Source organism: Acyrthosiphon pisum, chromosome A1 (genome assembly GCF_005508785.2).
Source record: "Acyrthosiphon pisum isolate AL4f chromosome A1, pea_aphid_22Mar2018_4r6ur, whole genome shotgun sequence".
Taxonomy (NCBI): Eukaryota; Metazoa; Arthropoda; class Insecta; order Hemiptera; family Aphididae; genus Acyrthosiphon; species Acyrthosiphon pisum.
This window is the reverse complement of record NC_042494.1, coordinates 85872322-85894999: the sequence shown is the minus strand read 5'-3', so window position 1 is coordinate 85894999 and position 22678 is coordinate 85872322. Positions and strand designations below refer to the sequence as shown.

Here is a 22678-nt window from a genome sequence, read left to right as displayed (position 1 = left end):
GAAATTTTCAAGTATCTACAGTCATTCGTTTTTTAATTACAATAAAATAAGAAAATCGTTACGTAAGAAATCGAGTGAATATCAAATGTTGTAAAAATATGAATTTCAAACGCTCATAAAAATTTAATTTGAGTTTCTTATAGACATTTTTTTTTTTATAAAGGTAGATTAACCTATAAGGAATCCTTGTATTACATTTTAAAATCTTAGTTCTAAAAAGAAAAAATTTTTACGAATTATTAACTCAAAATAATTTGCTAATTTTCGTGATTTTGTATTTTTAATATTTTTCAAATGTCATTGTAACAATATAGTAGGAGGCTTGTATTAAATTTTCAAGTATTTTTACTCAACAAATAAAGTTTTATTGACATTCATAGAAAAAAAAACTAATTAAATTGGAAACTGAAATTGTCCGTAAACAGCTCAAAACAAATCAAAATATTTTGAAAATTTATCATTTATAGAAAATGATAAAATGAAATGAAATTATAAATCTGTAGTATTGTACAAATACTACAGATTAGATTAGTACACATGTTGTTGAACGTATTATATTATATGGTATATTGTATATAGAGTAGTATTCTCTATAAATACATGAATACACATAAATAATCTAGTACCTACTGTGGAAATACCTACTGATTGATTGCAACAAGTGCACTAGAATTTAAAGACTAAAGATATTAATATACTTGTTGTTTAAAAATATAAACAACCAGTGAAAATTTCACGTATGTACGGTCGTTTGTTTTAAAGTTACACCAAAAACCAAAATCAATTTTGTTAAAAACAGATTTTGCGTAAAAATTCTCGTTTTTCCTTAATTTTTCTTTTGTTTTTCACGGTGCTTTTGTAAACTATTGGAAAAATTTTTACTTTTGACCCCCCAAAGTACCAACTAGATTCACTTTCCTATCAGAAAAGGTACTGTTGAAGAAAATCTAAGCATTTTTACTGTCCTAAAAGGTGATGACAGACACACAAAAAAAAAAAAAAATAAAACCCACATCATTGTAAAATCAATACATTCATCGTTCCACTCAGAATCTAAAAAACTAATAAAATTGTAAACTGAAAATGTCCCTAAACAGTTCAAAACAAATTAAAATATTTTGAAAATTGTATCGTGTATAGAAAATTCAAATATAAACAACCAGTGAAAATTGCACGTATCTACAGTCATTTGTTTTAAAGTTATTCCAAAAACCAGTCGATTTTGCGTAAAAATTTCAGTTTTTCCTTAATTTTTCTTTTGTTTTTCACGGCGCATTTGAAAATTACTGGGAATTTTAAATGTTGACCTCCCCAATGCACCAATAATATTCACTTTCCCATCGAACAAAATACTGAAGTTAAAAATCGAAACATTATTTCGACTACTTATGGTGTACACAGACACAAAAATAAAAAAAAAAATTAAAATAAAATAAAAAAAAACACACATCATTGTAAAATCAATACATTCATCGTTCCACTCAAAATCTTAAATATTGATTAGGACTCAAGTTATTTTATTTGTCAGGTCTTTGTTTGCTATTTGTTACACCCTATTCTTTAGTCATTGAACACTGTAAACCATTTAAAAGTCTCAACATTGATGCCAATCAGAAATAAATTAAAATTTTCCGATCCTTGGTTTAGACCCTCGACCAGACCAGTGCCGCCGCTCATAGGAACCGCTGGTGTTGATTACCAATTGGCAATTACAGTAAAAATTAAAAATCAATATCATACAGAAACTCAATCATCAAGTAAGTTTCATAAAAATCATATCTGTGCCCAATTGCATTAGAAAATGAGTATGTATTGAGTTAATTTTAACATGATAAAATGACATTTCAATGATAAATTGTTGTTATATTTTAAAACAATAAAATCAAACAATAAGACCTAAGAAAAAGTAAAATACATTAGATATATTTAATATTTTAAACTTTTGTTTTTTTATCTTTGTCAGTTTTTGAATTTAATTTATTCAATTCACGCTTCCTTTTATTGATAGCACTTCTAGGATCGTATATTTCAAACCAATCATCATCTTTTTTATTTGCATCTTTTGCTAGTACAGCATCATCCTTCTGAAATTGAAGGGGATGACTTTTCCTGTATTTTGTATAATATAATATAAATTAATTACATTATACAAGCAAGCTAATAGTTTAATAAAAAAAATGTAAATAAATCATTTTTATTATTTAACATATTTTATTAAATTTGAAAAACATACCAATCATCATCTTCTTCTACTGTTTCAGATGGTTTTTCTTGACTTGATTGTATTGCATTATGCAGTTTATTTTTAAATTTCTCTAAAAGACCAAGTGCAAATTCTTCTCTATTAGAACCTGATTCGATAAACATTAAATAAGGGATTTTTTAAATGAATAACAATTATAAATTAAAATATGAGTTTTATACAATAGATAATACCTTTTTTGGGAATGTCACTTTTTTTGGAAGAATACATTTTTATATTTTCCAAATATTGTTGTTTAAGGGGATTAATAGGCAATATTGGCATACTTGGTGTATCATCTATATCTAAGTCCTTTTTTTTATCTTTTTTTTTTTTTGATAACTGTGATTTGATTTGGTTTATTTCTTTTCGGATTTCTTCTCTAGTAATAAAATAAGCAAATTTAAAATACATATTATAATATTATAATACAAGTTAGAACATTTCTATATTGAACATCATTAGTCAAAATCAGGGATTGGGACTCATAGCTTTGCTTATTTTTATAACAATGTAAGTATAACAATTAAACTATAATATAGAAAAAAACTGAGTAGTGCTTTTTTCAGCGCTTATTTTGATGATTATAAGTGCTGAGTCTTAAACCCTGGTTATAACGGTATATGTTTTGATAATAAGTATTCAAATATGAAATAAGCTTTACAGATAAAAAAGTCACCATTGATTGAAAATATCAATGTTATCACTTTATAGAATACTAATTAATTTATAATTACGCTTTTCTTTTTTTCTCTTCTTTTAGATCTTTGCCAAGTTCATAATCGTCAGAATCTTCTTCATTTGATTGCTCAATTGATTTAGGTAACATTTTTTTATTTTTACTATTAGATGACAACTTTGACCGAACATCATCAATACTTATTCTAAATAAAATAAATTATGTTGTGTAGTATAAATATAGGTATAAAAATGAAATTAAAGTATTTTTACTTTGACGTTTGATCACTAGAAGGTATATTTATATCATCGGTAAGTTCATTATCTATAACAGCAGGTTCTGAACTTAACTGAGGATCATTAAGAACATCGTGAGTTGATTTTGGTCTACCACTAAACTCTTTAACAACATCAATAAGTTCTTCTTCATCCTCTTCAGCTTCTTCACCAAATGATAAAAGTTTAAAATTTCTAAAAATATACATTTTAACTTAAATTAATACATATCTATGTCATATTATAAAATATGATATAATATTTAGAAGATTTTACAATGATTATATTAACTTACTTGACAGCGACAACTTCTTTTTTTTTTGAAAGTTTTTCAGTTTTTTCAGTTTTTTTTTCAACTCTAGGTACAATATCGGGGAAAGGACTATTTAATACTATAGTTTTTAGTATTTTTTGGTCATAAACTGGTTTATCTTCCTATAAATAAAATGTACAAGATCAATAAATCTTAACCTATTTATAGGTACCTATATTAACCTAATAATCTAATAAATAAATTTTTAATACCGTATCCACAAGAGTTTCATTTAATTTGGTTAAATTAAAGATAGTATCACCAGCAACTTTTCCAAATATTGTGTGTTTGGTTTGAAGTTCTGGAGTAGATCCTAATGTGAAAAAGAATTGAGATCCATTATCATCTTTTCCAGCATTTGCCATAGCCACCAAACCACGTCGATTAAACCGAAGCCGTGAATGTATTTCATCCTAAAAACACTTTTATTCTTAATTTTTATGAAATGGAAAATAAACATTAAATTAAATAAATTAAATAAAATTATTACTTTAAATGGATGACCATAAATTGATTCACCGCCTGCTCCAGTTCCAGTTGGATCACCACCCTGAGCTATAAAACCTTTGACAATACGATGAAACAAGACTCCATCATAATATCCATCAGTACATAGCTGAACAAAATTTTTACATGCTTTTGGAGCTTCCCTCGACCATAATTCAATTTCAATATCACCAAATGAAGTTTTGAGCACGACCTTTAATATTTATATTATTAATATTTCACACATTTTAATACTTTTACTTTATTTATATACCTAAATAACAGACTTAGATTATATTTAACAATTAACAATGTTCAAGACAATATGAATATCATGTGTTTATAAAATATGGTTGCTAAAAAATTATAATATTGCCATTATTATGTTATACATTTATTTCAAATGCAATTCTTTTATAATATATATCTATATATATAAAAGTAAGTGGCGGTTTCTATTATCCTTATGATCTCGAAAACTACCCGACCGATTGACTTGAAATTCAACATAGATATTCAGCTACATCTGAGGAAGGTCAGAACCGACATGAAAAACCCACTCGATGTCTTTCTCGGTCACCAGGTCGAGACGACTTCGTGTATATATTCACAAGGTCTCACAAGGTTTAATGTATATTTTATAATTATTATGTTTCTATGGAAACTGTTTGTTTATAAGCCACTACGAGCAAAATAAAAAATACAAAAATGAAAATAAGGCATGATAAGAATGATATCGAAGAACAAAAAAATAAGATTAATATAGGAAAAGTTAATGAATGATTATTGTAGAATATGAGAAGAGTATCAAAAACAAAATTTTTTGTTGTTTTGATTTAGTTCATGGTGTTCTTTGGTATGGTGGATTATTTAAACGGGTATATTAGGTATACCATCAGAAAAGGCTTGAATTAAGTTTTCCAATAGTGTATTATATTGTTAAAAATTATATAATAATCTGTATCATTTTAATGCTTGAGGATATACGATGTTCTTTGTTTTTCTATTCGGACAATAAATGTAGAGATTTTTCGGGTCACCACCTCTTGAACGTGCTACATATAATTGACCATGAGAGAAGCACATAGGATCATGTATAAGTCCTGTACATTTCAATGATTGACCTTGAGATTTATTTATAGTGAAGGTGAATGCAAGTTTTACCCGGAACTAATCGATCAAATATAACGGCACATCACTGGGTTTAATAGGTATTCTTGGTATATATACGACTTCACCTTTTCCACATCCTGTTAATATTGTAGCTTCTATTACATTATTTTTCAAAGATTTTACACTTAAACGGGTTCCATTGCATAATTTAGGTGGATTAATATTTCTTAAAATCATGATAGGTGTTCCAATTTTTAAAGTTAATATATGAGGAGGTAAACCTGGTATTGTCAAAGAATTTAAAAACTCCATTGGATGGTGTATTGAATCTTCGGGATTGCATACGGTATCGATTGATTTATATGTTTTACTTTCTCCTGGGAGAGAGTCTAATATATCTTTATTAATATCATCTACTTTATTATTTGTCGGTGCAAGTATGGCTCTTTCACATATCCATTCATGATTGATATAATTCTTTTGCATATCAGGAAATACATGGGTTTATCAAAGATTCAATTGATTTTACTATATTGCAAAAATTTGATGGAAATTCCACAGTACCATCTGAATCTTCCTTCCATTTCCCATTACCAAGAAGTAGTAATTGTTTTGAAAAAGTTGATAATGTAGGATCACCTGTTAAAAATACCCTCATGTTTTTTTAACATTATTATCTTTGTATGTTTCCAAAGGTAAGATTTTTTCAAACATGCATCAATTTGGTCAGCAGGTGTTCTATGTGTTATTACCGGTAATGTTTGTCGGAAGTCACCAGCTAAAATAACCACTACTTTTCCCATTATATATTCATTATATTCAAATTTTTTAAAGTTTTATGCAATGCCTCTGGACCTTTTTTATGTGCCATGGTACATTCATCCCAAATTATAACTTTTGTTTTTTTTAAGTAATTTACAAGTAGCAGAATTATCTATAATGTTACAATAAGGTTCCTCTGTTAAATTGAAATTCAGAGGTAAATTTCAGTGCTGAATGAGCAGTACGTCCACCATGCAATAAAGTTGCTGCTACTCCAGAAGAAGCTACTGCTAATGCAATTTCTCCTTTCTTTCGTATTTCCGCTAATATTAAATTTAATATAAAAGTTTTTCCAGTACCTCCTGGTGCATCTAAAAAAATTAAGCTTCCTTCGTCTCTTTTAATAATATCCATAATTTCTTCAAATGCCTCTTTTTGATCATCGATTAGCTGCGATTTATTTTTATTGATATATGTATTTAAATCTGTGACGTTGTATGATGTTTCACGTAAGATTTCTGTCGGGAGTGATGTATTTTGTATTCGATTCGGTGAAGACAGTCCCCATTGTTTTAAATTTTTTCCAGATATTAACAAACATCCATCTTCTATGATTATGAGAGTTTCATTGAAGATTTCATCTGTATAATCTAAATCCTCACAAATATTCAATTTTTGTTTTCGATATAATATATCTTCACTCATATTTTTTTTAAATTTGTCCCATAGTTGTTGTGGATTTGATGGGACACATGATGTCAAATCAAAATGATTATAAAAAGCGATCTTATTTGACTTGATCGTTTTGTGTCATTTGCTTCTGATAATGCATCATCCCAGTGTTTATCATCTTTAAGTAATCCAAGTTTTTGACATGCTTCTCTGTATGTGTTATATTCAATACCATCAACACTTTTTAAGTTTTTAAATGATGTTGAACCACATACATTATGCAATAATATTCGTAGATAATAACATTCTGGGTTATTTGGATGTATTGTATACATTCGCCCGCATTCGACCTATAGTGTCAGTTTTATAGATATTAGGATATCCATTAACTGGACTTCCTTGCTTTCTCGTATTGAATTTTTTACTTGAATTATCCCATGTATAATATTTCGCTACATCGTAATAAAATAATGTCTTGGCAAAATTATCTATTGTACACAATTTAAAAAAGGTGGTCAATGTGGTTTCTGGTGGTTGTTGAGCTTTTTTTTCTATATTTTCATCTGAGAAGTAAACACGTTGTCCATTTTCAAGGTGTACGCTAAGATGAATTATAGATGGATATTGATCATGAATCGGGAAACTAAAATTCACCATATTGCTTCATTACTATCTATGTATCTTCCAGATTGATAGTCTTCAATTTCATCTTTTTTAATTTTGATTGTAAACATTGCTTGATCACTCTCTTTGTGAATGTATTTCAATATGTATTTTATTGCAACGACTGAACAACATGATTCAAGATTGATATGTGCATTCATTATTTTTGAAACAAGTGGAGAGTAAGGAATAATCCAACTGCTATCTACATCGACTGGTTTATATTTACCATTCATCATTTTCATTTTTATAGTAGTTTTAATACCACCGTCCGTTATACTCCTTCTTCTGTACAATGGATATCCTATTATTTATAATTTTGTTTTAATATTAGGTATTCTTAGAGAATCTCAATACATCAGATTAAAGGAGTTAGATACTTGGATATAATATAAAAACAAATTTAAAGAAATGTAATCAGATATTAAGACTCATAGGAATCAAACAAAATATTGAATAGCTTTAAAGTAAGATACAATTAATACCTACCTTAATAAAACTCAACAGTATAATATTTTAAAAAAAATAACACAACACTTACTTTTCCAGAAGTAGGAGGTTCTTGAATATAAATATTACTCATTTTATAAGCTTCAAATGATTGTTTAGATAATAACAAGTAAAAATAAAACCAATTTAATTTTTATAAACCATTCATGTTAAAATTCAATAAATTATGTATTATTTGAGTAGGTATGAGACTCAATTAAACATTTTATCAACCAAAACTTAAGGTATATGTTTTTTTGATTAAATCACAACTATAGGTATCTAAATATTATAATAAATTAATAACAATTAAGTTTATGCTCAACATTAAATTGTAGTTATCATAAACAAAAAAAACATTAATCATAATAATAATAATTATCTTGTTCCAACATCTACTATAATATCTACTATATGACACGAACTATAAACAATTAAACAAATACTACTATAGTAAGATATAACTTGGAACAGTTGGAACTTGAAAATTTGAAAGAATTTTTTATTTTGAGATGGTTTTAGACTTTAGAGGTTTATTAGTTTATTTAAATCTTATAATATCATACTCTAAAACTGTGACATAGATAATAAATAATGATAGTAGGTGATAACAACAACCTCAGCACTGTATACAGGATTGCCAGTAGTGCCAGTGGACACGAGATGAATATTGTAGTAATGTAGTTACGAAATGTAGTACAACAGGCGGAGTTCGGGGGATATTTTCCTTTTAGAATGATAGTAACAGACACAGAACAAATAATGTAAGATTGGAAGAAGGAGGAACAGAAGGATGGAACAATCGATTTTCCCATTTGATTGGTATTAAACATCCCACAGTTTGGCATTTAATAAGAAAAATGAAATATGAGGTTGCGGCGGATTATGCAAAATTAGCATTGGATGACATTGGAGAAAGCAATAAATTATGGCTATTGTGGCATTGCGTGTTACTTTTATTATTTAAATATAAAATACCATAGTACAATAATATATATTACATTCCAATAAACAACAAGTATATTAATATCTTTAGTCTTTAAATTCTAGTGCACTTGTTGCAATCAATCAGTAGGTATTTCCACAATAGGTACTAGATTATTTATGTGTATTCATGTATTTATAGAGAATACTACTCTATATACAATATACCATATAATATAATACGTTCAACAACATGTGTAGTATTTAATACTATATAGTTATCGATTATAAGCTTGTAAATAAAATTTATAAATATTTTATATAATTTATTTTGTACAATACTACAGATTTATAATTTCAAAAATATAATTTGTTTTTGGTTGGCTACTCTTCACTATCAAAATATTTAACATTTTATCAGCACCAAATATCTAGAGACTGTCCTGCCATCTGGGGATTTAATTAGTAGAGGTAAAAGTTTATCTGTACACCAAAATAATAACATAGAATACTATGATAATAATATGTGAAATATTAGACACTAATTGATAATTTTTATTGATAAATATTAAATGGTAATAATAATTTAAAACGTGCAATTTACTTTGGTGGAAGTAATTGGTAAAGAAGTAAAGAATACTTTATTAATTTAACAATAATTCTTAACTTAACTACGAATTACGATCAATCTTCATAATTGTGTCTTAAAGGGTATTGCATTTTCAGATTTACAAAATGGCAGCTGAAGAATTACAGAAACAGTTCCAAACAGAACTGGATGCTTTTAAACAATGTCAAAAAGAAATTAATCAATTGGCTGGAATGCGTCAACAATTGGATGGTCAGCTAAATGAAAACTCAATTGTCAAAGAAGAGTTGGCTCTATTAAAACCTTCAGGTGAAGTATATAAGATGGTTGGTCCTATATTACTACGTCAAGATCACACAGAAGCTAAAGAAAATATCGACAAACGTATGAGTTATATAAAAAATGAGTTGCAAAGAATTGATGACCGGATACACACATTAGAGGGGAAACAAGACGAATTTAGGGAGACACTTACTAAATTACAACAACAGTTTCAAGCTCAACAAATAAAAAAGTAATTTAAGTTGAGTATCAACCACTTCAAATCAACTAAAGAAAAATTATGCTTCTAACTATTTATTTAGTGTGTCTAATTCATTGAATTTCTAATAATTTCTAAATGTTTTCATAAGTGATAGCACTAATAATATATTAACGTGTATTCATATTCAATATATCCATGGACCTAAAAAAATAGTTTATTTAATTTACTAATAAATATTTGCTCGATAATAATTCATTTTTTATGTTAAGTATCAATCTATAAGTAACTTACTAAGTAATAATACAAAATTGTTGGATGTTAAAGTAATATGTATTTAAGTGAAAATTATACTTTATGTATTAAATATTATCACAATATTTATCAATCTTTTTATTCTTTATAGAGTTCTACTCCTTTAAAATTGTATGTTTCATTATTTTTATTAAGATATACAAACAGTGTGTTACTGTGTTATGTGATTTTAAGTTATTAATGTACTGCACATAGGTACATATATTTTGTGATCAAATTATTAAATAATACATAACTTCTTAAGGTTAGTTGATTGGTTTGTGAAACTATGAAGATGAGCTTGAGGGAAGTACGTTAATTAATTTTGCAGAATTTATTAATTATTACTTATTAGCTAATGCTGAAATTCTAGATTCAGGTTGAGAGTGAACCCCAATCGTGCATAGAGATTAAACGTTGTGCACTGTTTTTTAGGCATTCTGTCATGGGTCACAAATGTTGGTTACTGTCGCACATAGCTGTCTTATCGCTACAGCCTATACTTATGCTTGCGGTGGGTTGCGTCGTCCCACCCCAACCCATTTTGGTTGGATTTCATCAGTTTAAAGGTTAACTCTTAACTTGATAGAGATTAATAAAAAGTTACCAATACATTTTCTACTAAAAACTGAATCAATCTGGTTTATATTTTCTACGGCCAATTTATATCATACAAGAACGATCTTTACATAATATATTATTATTATAATCATTCGATATCTTTGTATAATTGAATACACGGTCTCAAGCCCGCGGCGCCGCACACGACGCTTTTTTGCTGCTGGTTCCCGTATGGGGAGCTGTGATGGCAACATTGTTGGTTACGGTGATTGAAAATTACATATTGACACCACAACACCCAATCCAGCAACTAACTTCAAACTTGGGACAAAGCAGGAAGCCAGGAAATCGAGCAAGTCAATCACGCAGCAAAACAAGTGTCGTGTGCAATGGGCTAGATTATTGAAACGTTCGCCAATCGCCAATAGAACATAGATAATATAAGAATGGATAGGACATAAGAACTTATCACATGAAAATTTAGTGATACTATTTTAAGGTTATATGGGGCGAATATTGATGTGATAATTGATAAATAATAATGAATATTAAATAACATAATTTTATTTTGTTAAAATATTATTTTCCAATTTCCATTTTCCAGGTACAGGTGGCAAAACAATCAAAATACAAACTGACAAATATCTAAATATAACTGACTATCATATTTATTCATTACTATTTAATAAAACAGTTTTGCACATAACCTCAAAAAGCCTCATATTGTCTTTCTCTCTTTACTTTCTCTCTTCCCCAAAAAAGCACACGGCCTCATATGGAACTGGTATAGGCATGTCCTATCCATTCTTATATTATCTATGCAATAGAAATATGACCAATAGAATGGACCTCTGGAAGTCTGGATATCAGCTTAGTCGGTGGAATGGACCATTGGTATTCGGCCATTCGGCGTCTGGCGGTCGCATTGAAATATTTGACGCATTCCATGCATAGAGTAACTATGGACTATGTTCCATGAGAAAATAGATAAGGGTCACTTTTACAATTAGCAACTTGATGCGCTTAGTGCACGATTATAATCTTTATAATTTCTTTCTAATCGTGATTTCTGACTACATCATAGAGTAATATTATACTATTACTCTATGCTCTACACCCCGACACACGGTCTATATTTTGGCACGGCTATCTTTAACCGTGGTGTCTGGGTAATTTAACGGCCAATGAAAAGAGGGGAACTACGACTTTGGATGGGAAAGGTGGGATGCGCCAACCAGATTAAAACTCGTATTGTTGCTGTTATACCTATCTATTTTGTCATGACCACGATTAAAGATATACTGGTTACCCAACGGCACGATTAAAGATAAACTTGTTACCCAACGGCCTATGCTATGCACAGGCAGAAAACGGCTACGAAACCGCGATATGTTATGGACTGCCTACTAGCACCATCTAGGTGATTAACTTGGGAACTATTTGTCGTTACGAAATATTCAAAAGGAAAAAAAAGATTGTAATTAGTAATAATTAGTAATTATTAAATAGGCAATATGGCTAATACCACACAAAAAAATTTAAAACATATTAGAACTATTAGAAATAAAATAAATAAATTAGCTAAATCAAATAATACAACGTAGGTACTACTATTAGTTATTACATTACAAATTTGAAATTAACAAACCTCTACTTTATCACTTTCCATTTTTTCTAAAGGATGAAGAAATGGTAATGCCCCTTTTTTTAGTTTCCATCGCTTTAGGCAAACCTAAGAAGTAGAAAGTAATATTAACCATATCAATGCTTTATTTTTAAAATAAACTTATTATATTATAATAATATGTTCTATATTGATATTTGAATAGGTATTTAAATTAGATAGTCGTTACACCTCCTCTGGGAGGCTTCTACAGCATGTTTTATCTGCCTTTTTTTTTCTTTTTTTTTTTTTAACCAATATTTACCATTAATTGTTCTTATTGTTCTCTTTTTTGTAACAAATTGAATAAACTTATAAACCAAACAAAAAAAATTTCAATTAGACATAATAGTTTACTGTATATGGGTTTGTTCCTTCACCTGACGTCCATGTATTATTAAAATCTTCTTTATAAAAATGATTTGAACAAACCCGATTTGATTTTTTAAATAATACGCCTAAAGCTACTTCCATTTCTTTTTTTTTTTCCTTTATCCTTATTCCTTAGGTATTCCAAATGTTATTTTGGAAATTTCATGTGGTATTTGTATACAACAACTAATTTTGTTAACCTAACAAAGTAATTTTGTTGTTTATAGTCTATACTCTATAGACTTATAGTGTCTAAAAGTAGACAAGTACTAATGTGTATATCACGATTAATGATATATGATATATCTTTAATCGTGGTTTTAAATTGTTAATGTATAAAAGTAAGTAGTAATTATAGTACTAAGGTATTTAGTAGGTATATATAAATACTTAGTTTTCATAATTAAGAAATTTACGTGGTTAAAATAAGTTGAAGAGACCACTAGATAGTGCTACTAGTCAGTACATTTTCAATCGCGCTTTTCGAGCCGTGTTATACAGTCTCGATGTGTAACCAGTATATCTTTAATCGTGGTCATGACGCAAACTACTTTGTGCACTCGCACTCTATAGATAGTAGATCCACGCGGGAAGTTATCCGAGTGTCTAACCTTATTACAGAACAGAGTACGGACAGAACAAGATATACTTATATCTTTAATCGTGCTTGTTATTTATTAGTTATTTCCCATAGATAATTATATGTTATATTGAAAATAAAGATATAATGTTTAAGATGGTGCTAAAAATTTGAAATTCGAGTGTAAATGTTTGTCCGTTGTTGTTTAATATACAGTAACACAGTTTATGTCCGGTAATTGCGTAGTTCAGTGATAAAGTATGATATAACTTAATATGAATTCAGTGCAGTGCGATAAATTCATAAACACAAAATTCGTATTAAGATAGTTTTGATAGTTTTGAACAGTTGGTACTTTTTTTAAAATTTTTTTTTTTATCATATTTCTTATCTCACTCCGGGAGAACTAGTAGGTACCCAATATGTAATGCATGTGTGTATTAATATGTATGATTGAGTGTTGCAAATACATTTTAAATCATCCTAATGGTGCAAGTACCTACTCCATACATTTTTTTTATAGGTGAGTGATAAATTATAAATATTTGTATTTTATTAATTTAAACTCAGTTTACTAATGAACAATAGAAACTATTAACATTGTTGATAGTATTTCTTTTATATAATTTCTATCTTTACTACCTATTTGTCATTTGTAAAGCCATACCTACAGGTATAAAGTTTAAAAAAGTAAAATATCAACCCTTTACCAGCTACTTACCTAGGTATATATATTTCGATATATTACATATGTAAATGGCAAATTTCGCCCAGATAGACCCTGTAAAAATAATATAGTAGTAGAATATCATCCAACAATTTGGAAACTAATTACTAAAATAAGATATGAGATAGCTGCAGACCGCGCAAAATTAGCTTTAAATGAACTGGGTGATCAATCAATAAAAATTAAAAAAAGAAAATAGAATTAAGATTAAATGCTTTATGCACTCGTTTCAGCGAAAATAAAATTGAACTTAAAGATTTTTTAAAAGCTGTAGCACAAAATATAAAGTTACAGCGATAATATAACTAGGATTATTACAACTAGGATTCTTATAATTACGTAATTTTTTTTTCTATTCTGACATCTAACTTAATAGTATAGATATGTATATTTTTTTAATAATATTGTTATCTAAAATTCAATGAGATATTTTTTTTTATGATTTTATAAATATCCGTATTATTATAGTTTTATCTGTTTTGTATTTAGTAGTTACCTATTATATGATTTAATAATTATTAGATATTATCTTTAGAATACAGACTTTTTAGCCCCAAGACCTTTTTTCCCCCAAGAATTTTTCCGTGACTTTTTTCCCTGAATCTTTTTTTCCTACCATTGTTTTGTTTCCGTCTTACAAATGTACTATGTACAATAATAAAGCAAAAACCTTTTTACGCTTTATTCTGTAATACTTATGATAATGGTAGTTTGTTTCATGAATTTAAAAATATAAATATTTTTCAGAAATGTGAAAAAGATAAACAAATGTCAAAAATGTATACTAGTAATAATGTACGTAATGAAAGTTTTGAATACAAAACTCCTAAAAAGAAAATATACGATGGAAGTTCAACAGAGTTAAATACTTATACTGAAGAAAAAATGTGTGAAAAATATATTGAACAAAATATTACCGATTCTTATTCAAGGAAGAATGTAAGCCAAAAAGAAAAGTCTGAAAAAAATACCTTAGCAGATATTTCATTAGGAAATAATTGTAGCATGGATAATGAGAATGTTCTAACTAAAAAACCGAAAAAGAAGAGAAATCATAATAAAAGTTTAAATTTAATACATATAAATACCAATAATGATGCACATTTCAGAACATATGAAAAAGTTAATGAACATAATATTAATGATCTCGATTCCACCAAAAATATAAGCCAAAAAAGAATGTCTGAAATGAATGCTTTGCTAGATATTTCATTGGGAAATGATTTTAATAATGTTAATGAGAATGTTACAAGTAAGAAACCTAAAAAGAAGAAAAAACATAAAACAAGTTTAAATTCAATAGAAATAAATACCTATAATGATGTAGATCACAGAACATATGAAAAAGATAATAAACATATTATTGATGATCCTGAATACACGGAAAATATAACTAAAATAAAAATGTCTGAAATAAATGATTTAACAACTATGAAACCTAAAAAGAAGAAAAAGCACAATAAAAGTTTAAATACCACCACTGAAGCAGCAATCAAATCATTTGATAGAACTTTTGTAGAAGTTAATGAACAAAATATCATTAACTCTTATTCCAGGAAGAATGTAAGTCGGAAGAGAAAGTCTGAAATAAATGCTTTAGCCGATATTTCATTGGGTAATAGTTGTAGCATTGATAATGAGAATGTTCCAACTAAAAAAACAAAAAGGAAGAAAAATTGTGATGAATTCAATGAAAATTCAATAGAATTCAACACCAATCATGATACAAAAATCCAAATAATTGAAAGAAATTATGAGGTAGTTAATGATCAAAATATTAATAATTCTGATTTTAGAGAAAATATAAAACAAACAATAAAGTCTGAATTAAACACATCATCAGAGATTTCATCGGAAAATAAATGTAGCATGGATTATGATAATGTTGCAATTAAGAAACCTAAAAAAAAGAAAAACCATGATAAAAGTTTAAACTCAATAGAACTAAATACCAATAATGATGCAGTTAATGATTCCGATTCCACAAAAAATATAAGCCTAAAAAGAATGTCTCAAATAAATGCTTTACCAACTAAATCACCTAAAAAGAAGAAAAATCGTAGTAAAAATTTAAATTTAATTGAATTCAACACAAATCATGATACAGAAATTCAAATATTTGAAAGAACATATGATGAAATTAATGATTCGTATTACGGAAAAAATGTGAAGCCTGACTTAAACACATTGTCAGATATTTTGTCGGAAAATGAATTGAGCATGGATAATAATAATGTTTCAACTAAGAAACCTAAGAAAAAGAAAAAGCATAATAAAAGTTTGAACACAACAGAATTAAATACCAATAATGATGAACATTTCAAAACATTTGAAAAAAATAATGAACATAATATTAATGATTCTGATTCCACTGAATATATAAGCCAAAAAAGAATGTCTGAAATGAATGTTTTGCCAGATATTTCATTGGGAAATGATTTTAATAATGATGATGAGAATGTTCCAACTAAAATTCCTAAAAAGAAGAAAAATCATAATAACAGTTTAAACTCAATAGAATTAAATACCAATAATGATGAACATTTCAAAACATTTGAAAAAAATAATGAACATAATATTAATGATCCTGATTCCACTGAAAATATAAGCAAAAAAAGAATGTCTGAAATGAATGCTTTGCCAGATATTTCATTGGGAAATGATTTTAATAATGATGATGAGAATGTTCCAACTAAAAAACCGAAAAAGATGAGAAATCATAATAAAAGCTTAAATTTAATACATTCAAATACCAATCATGATTCTGAAATATTTGAAAGAATGTGTGAAGAAGTTAGTGAGCCAAATTTGAATAACTCTGATACCAAAGTATTAGCATCTGCTTCACTGGAAATTAATGATAGCTTAGATAATGAACATCTTGCAACTAAGGAATCTGAAAAGAGGAAAAAGCACGATAAAATAACTAACAATCTTAGTTTGCCTATGATCTCCCAAAGCCAGAGTAGATTAAAGACTCTGCTAAATTCCATGGAATTATATAATTTTGAGGAATCATCAACTAATAATACCAACATTAATTTAAAACGTTTTAATTTAATGAAGTATCTAACAAATAAAGACCCTTCACTAAAAAATCATCCTAATTTCAAACAAATAAATGAACATTTGTCTAAAAAAATCAAACAAACCATAAATAAAAAATGTGAATTAAAAGCATCAGATATTTTATTACTAAAAACAATTGGAAAAATTATTTTGAAAAAAATTGTTGAAAAAATTGATTCTGCACAGGTATAAAACCTATGATATCTTAATTTTTTTTATAATATATATAATTTACTCTATCCCACAAGAGAATGGCCGATTAAAAACTGTCACTACCACGCATCCCCACACCACAGCTGGCTAACATCAGGCATCAGCCCATGTGTAAGAGGAAATGTCATACGTTATATCACAGAAATGACTTGTAATTTTAAATGAATTTTCTCGTGGAACAGAGTATCTAGTATATTATAGTATATACTTTATATAATTTGTATTTATTTCTCCTAGGATATAAAAGATTTAGTTATTAAATTACCACCTGAATGTTTGGAAAATAAAATTCATTTTATTGAGACTACTTTATGTAGATTACCAAATAAAAGCAAAATGGATATTATAAAGAAGCACAATCCTCTGATCAAACTAAGAGTATTTAATAAAGATGAAGATAATATGATTCGAGAATATTGGTCAAAATTTCAAAAGGTAGTATTATATTTAAAAAAACCCATTTCACGGCTCATATCAGCATTCAGTAGATGATGTACTATTTATTATAAATTGTAGTACAATCATAAGTTAATGCCCTCATTAAATTTTAAGTACAGTTAGGTATGAATATTGAATAATAGTGTTTATTAGAAGTTTGGAGTTCCTACAAACTATAGATACAAACTAATGGCATTTGCTGGCCCATTAAGACTTATAAACAAAAAAAAAAACTTACAAGATTTCAATCTATTTTTTATCAATAGTGTTGATTTTAATATTAAATTATATCGTAAGAAAATAATAATTTTTAGCTTTTATAACCTAAGAAGTTACTGGTAAAAAGAGTATGAGTGTATTCATTTATAATATGTTTAAAAATATTTTTTGACTCCCAGCCGGAAAGACTAGATTTGTTTATATTAATGAATACAATATTTGTATTTACTAGTGTTATAAACCTGAACTTATTCAATGGCAAGTCTAATCCACATTCAATACCCATCCAAAATTCGATAAACTCATTCAATGTCATATCTTTAACTACTTGTTTTACTAAATACTTAAATACTAGTTGATATTAAATAGCTGATATTTATTGTATATTATATATTTGTTGCTTTTTTACTCTCTTCTTTGTTTAATTATTGAATATTTAGATTCACAATGTATAATCTCTTGTAAATCTATAATAACTGGAACTGTACTCTTTACCCTTTTGAGGTGTTAAAACTTTAAATAAATAAAAACTAATTAATTAACTATTAGCCACCCTCCATCCCATAAAAAACTGGAGCCGCCTCTCCACAACCTTGTTTGACATACCTACATGGTTGGTATAATATGATTAAATGATAAATTATATTTTTCAATCGAATACAGTAAGACTCTTTTTAGGCGCTATTCAAAGAACCAGGTTAGAGGAGCCTCTTATGTGGGCATTAATTAGTATAGGAAATGTCTAAGAGCTGTCGGAAAAGCGTCTTATGCAGAAAAATTTCTTAAACGAGGTTTACTATAATTTAAACCAACATTTTCTTTTAACATTTTGAAATTTTGGTCTTTTAATTTGTATACAAGGTTATAAGTTACTCTATAATATAAATATATGGGATCTTCCAATTTTGTATGATAAAAATGGTAGGAATTTGTAAAAATCAACATATTCCTCACCATTTTTGTCATACTTTGTTGAAAGACTATAGTATTATACAATAATTAATAAACTTCAATTAAATTTTAAAGACCTAAACTATACAATTAAAAAGAGAAATTTTAATTCTTAACATTTAATAAAAATAAACATTAAGAATAGTATTGCATAGCAAACAAATTTTAATTATGTGAACAATCAACATTGTAAAACATTTTCAATTAAAATTTCATTATGTCTTTAAATCTTTAGTAGGCATTGATTTATAATTTAAAGGTAGTCCAAGGAATTTCAGTGATAGTGCAGTTTATCTCCATCTTAATTAGGCTAACTAATAATAAAATATAAAATATATGATATTGCTGTAAAACTATACATTTTTAAGTCTAAATATTAAAAACTGTTCTAATTTGTCAACTAATAAAATTATAGTTTATGCCTTAATGAATATTTTTGTTTAACTATTTGTATTATTAATACAATATAACAAAATATGAATATTAAATGATAATTTTATTTTCAGGAATACAATATTTCAAATATTCTACCATTCTTATCTAATGGTTTGGAAATAGCTTTGAGTCCTACAGAAAGATTACAATTTATTCGTTATATATCTGCTGGACTTCCTAACCGATTGTTATATTCTGTTTTTAATAGATTCAATATTCTGTTTAATGAATACCAAGACAAAACATGGTATGTATTCTATCGTTTGTATAATTTATACTAGTATAATGATTAGTTTTATATTTATAAAATTATAATAAAAAGATAAAATTTGTCTACATTGGGGGGTTGGCCACATCAAACCCCTCACAAAGTGTGCATTTGACTAGGAGGTTATGGTCTTTGGTGCAATCCTCAGACAAGTGATCTTCCCCACACTAAATAGCGAGTGATAGTGTGAGCAATACTTCTTGGTATGACCAAGTGCAGTGGTTCTCAACCGGGGAGCCACAAAATCTCCATGGGAAAAAGAAAAAAATATTCTAAACAAAATCATATTGTTATTTATAGCTACCACTGTCATGTAAATAGAATACCTCGTATCTGTATTTTCATTTTATTTTACTTTTATTATTTGTTACTCCAGAAGCCGATCCAGAAGTCCCCCAAATTGGGGCTGTGAATTTTCAAAAATTAAATTACCTTTTTGTTTAACCAAATATTATAATAAAAGTTAACGTTAAAAAGACAGCTAAAGGGGGGACCAACACCCCTTTATCGCCTCATTGTAACCCCCTCTGTGTTAGTCTATTTGATTTATTATAAAACATTTTATATCCACCTTCAGTGGCGTGCCGAACTGACAAGCAGACCTGAGGCAAACTATACAATTTGATCCCCCTCCCCACCACCAACAGTTTTTTCACTATTTTTTTTTATTATTCAAAATAATAAATATTATTAAGTTTTTTTAGGTATAAGTTGCACATCTATACTAACACACCCACCCACCCACCCAAATTTCCCTTGAGGCAATTGCCTCAAAAAATGACTGTTCGGCACGCCACTGTCCACCTTTATAGTTTTTTGATGAGGAATGCAATGAAATAATAATTTAAAAGTATTATTTGCTTATTATATAAATGAAAGTTATTTTTATAATATTACTTAGCGATAAAGGCTGTTTATACTTTTATTTACTAAGGATAAACATCATAAGTAAATTTTACTAATATGATACAGATTACAGACAAATAATAATCAGAAAAAAAGTCACATTATTATTTTATCTTAACATATTATTGACCATTAACATTTAATCCAATTAAAATTTCAAGTGTCAACGTTTATTGAACCCAGCAACTCAAATAGTTATTAATTAATTTATATATATTAAAATATATTTATTTCCGCGTACTGTGTTTTTTTTTTTTAATCAAAGAATATTTCTAAAATATACATTTAAGATTGTTTATTATTGCGATATTAGGGTGTCACAGTGTTTGATTCTAGTGGCTAAATGTGACATGAATCAAAATGTTGACCCTAGATAATAAATAGGTGTTAGCATGTTTGACAGTATGTATGAAACTCCAAGTCTAATTATGATGACCATTAGGATAAACAATTAGAGACAATGACGTGGCTTGAAAGGAGAAACTATTATTACATGTGAAACACTGAGACTCAGTAATGATTTTTACTTTTTAGAATGAAGAAAATTGAGTTATGTTTTTGATGTAAAGATAGGGAGCTTGTACTGTAATACAATATTATTTATTAAAAACTTTACTGTATAACTTTTTCCGTAGTTTTAGTGAAGAAGAAGACCAATTAATTATAAAAGTAGACAAATGTGATGCAATTAAAAATAAATTTTCTGTATTAAGTTTAATTCTAAACCGAACTAGATTACAGCTTTACAGAAGACATGGAGTTTTAAAAAATCAACATATAGAACGTGAAAGTGAGTTAAATTATATCAATACTAAAAAGTACATTTTAAAGTAAATTGTAATTTCATTAGAATTTGTGTGGGACGATCAAAAGCGGCAAGAACTATTTACAAATATACTATTAGAAACAAATACAGAACATTGGACACATTTGAAAAATCTGACAATAACAAAGGACATATTTATTAAAATTGCAAAAAGACTCGGCAAAAATATTACTTATAATAAAGTTAGATATCAATGGAACTATTTATATACCATGTTATTTTGTGAAAAACCTATTTTAATGTCAACGTTCAACTTAACTGTGTTGGAATTGTAAGTTATTTGATCTGTTAATACTTAATAGATTAAAAGTAATAATAAATATAATATTATTATAATTTTTTAGATTAGATCAGATAAATCCTAAACATTGGTCGGATTTGAATTGGATAGAAATAACCAATAAATTGTATCCAGGTGCAAAAAGTAAAGTTATTTGTGGTTTTTTTCATACTTGGATTGATAAGAAAGTCCCATCAGACATAAAAGAAAACGTCAGATGTAAATTAATACTTAATTTAACATAAAGGTTATGTACTAACACATTTTTTTTAATGTTATTTTTAGATACATTGGATTATTTAAATGCACACAAAGTGGATAAATTAAAAATAAGAATTGATAAATATGGCGAAAGAGAATTTCCTAGGCTTACAGTTAAAGATTATGATTTATTAGTTAATAATCAATAAAAATGATTAATTGTTATTTAATACATAAATATTATTTTTTTTTTTAAATAAACTTCTTCAAGGACGCCACACACTGCAGCGGTGGCGGTAAAATTGTATCCGGATTCATTTTGCGTAACCGCTACCGCCACCGCTGCAGTGTGTAGGGACCTTTACGGCTTTACCGAGTGTACGAATAAAACCGATACGACATGCACGTTTCTATGGTTTGTTTTTGACGTTTTTGCATAAAAATAATTAATAACAAATTAATATTGTTTTGCGGTGTCTATCACACTTGTTAGGGCACTAAGGTAGCAAATACTATAGATATAAATACAGGACAGTCAATGTTTGTGCTTGTGACATATTATGATCCCACAAAATCGTAGTGGTTGCCATAGTATATCGCCCGCCTTAGATAATAGCATAATATAATTGATTGGGTCCATAGAGTAATATTACTCTATGCCATCACCAAAATCCGACAAGATGCCACTCGACAGAAAACCATCATACCACACTACCAACCGTATATTTGTGTACAATAATGTTAGGTATCAGGCAAATTAATATCACAGAACAATATAGAATAGACACTCGGTCAGCTGTGTGGGTTTACGTATCCCTACGGTATGAAGTATTGGACTCTATAAATTGTACCGTATCCGTAATCTGATAGAATGTTGGCAACGTGTATCCCTCTTTGTTACGAAATCTTAAAAACGGATACAAGGCAATGGCCAATGGGCATTATTATTATTCTGTGGACTGTGACAATGATGTTGAAATGATTTAT

General features: G+C 27.8%; 3 protein-coding genes across 6 annotated transcripts; 2 read left to right on the top strand and 1 right to left on the bottom strand.

The window, feature by feature from the left end:
- Window positions 1-1842: 1842 nt before the first annotated feature.
- LOC100160485 (spliceosome-associated protein CWC27 homolog) lies at window positions 1843-8266 on the bottom strand. Its single transcript, XM_001950679.4, has 9 exons — window positions 7747-8266; window positions 4000-4209; window positions 3722-3922; window positions 3492-3631; window positions 3194-3391; window positions 2980-3126; window positions 2437-2624; window positions 2234-2351; window positions 1843-2109 (listed from the first exon to the last, which is right to left on the bottom strand). The coding sequence occupies exons 1-9, from the start codon at window positions 7786-7788 to the stop codon at window positions 1935-1937; spliced, it is 1419 nt and encodes a 472-aa protein (XP_001950714.1). The 5' UTR covers window positions 7789-8266; the 3' UTR covers window positions 1843-1934.
- An 841-nt stretch (window positions 8267-9107) lies between these two features.
- On the top strand, window positions 9108-10072 carry LOC100169369 (prefoldin subunit 6). 4 transcript variants are annotated; one of them, XM_008182942.2, is made up of 2 exons: window positions 9108-9239; window positions 9345-10072. In XM_008182942.2, exon 2 carries the CDS (start codon window positions 9354-9356, stop codon window positions 9723-9725), a length of 372 nt encoding a protein of 123 aa, XP_008181164.1. In that variant the 5' UTR covers window positions 9108-9239; window positions 9345-9353; the 3' UTR covers window positions 9726-10072. The 4 variants fall into 4 exon arrangements, with proteins under 4 accessions (XP_008181164.1, XP_008181165.1, XP_008181163.1 ...); XM_008182943.3 differs by having other exon boundaries at window positions 9123-9247; XM_008182941.3 differs by having other exon boundaries at window positions 9134-9247; window positions 9329-10072.
- Window positions 10073-12967: 2895 nt separating this feature from the next.
- LOC100159129 (putative uncharacterized protein DDB_G0282133) lies at window positions 12968-22096 on the top strand. The gene is made up of 8 exons (XM_008182945.3): window positions 12968-13681; window positions 14633-17140; window positions 17405-17602; window positions 19282-19457; window positions 21020-21174; window positions 21235-21481; window positions 21555-21709; window positions 21776-22096. The coding sequence occupies exons 2-8, from the start codon at window positions 14654-14656 to the stop codon at window positions 21898-21900; spliced, it is 3543 nt and encodes a 1180-aa protein (XP_008181167.2). The 5' UTR covers window positions 12968-13681; window positions 14633-14653; the 3' UTR covers window positions 21901-22096.
- Window positions 22097-22678: the final 582 nt, after the last annotated feature.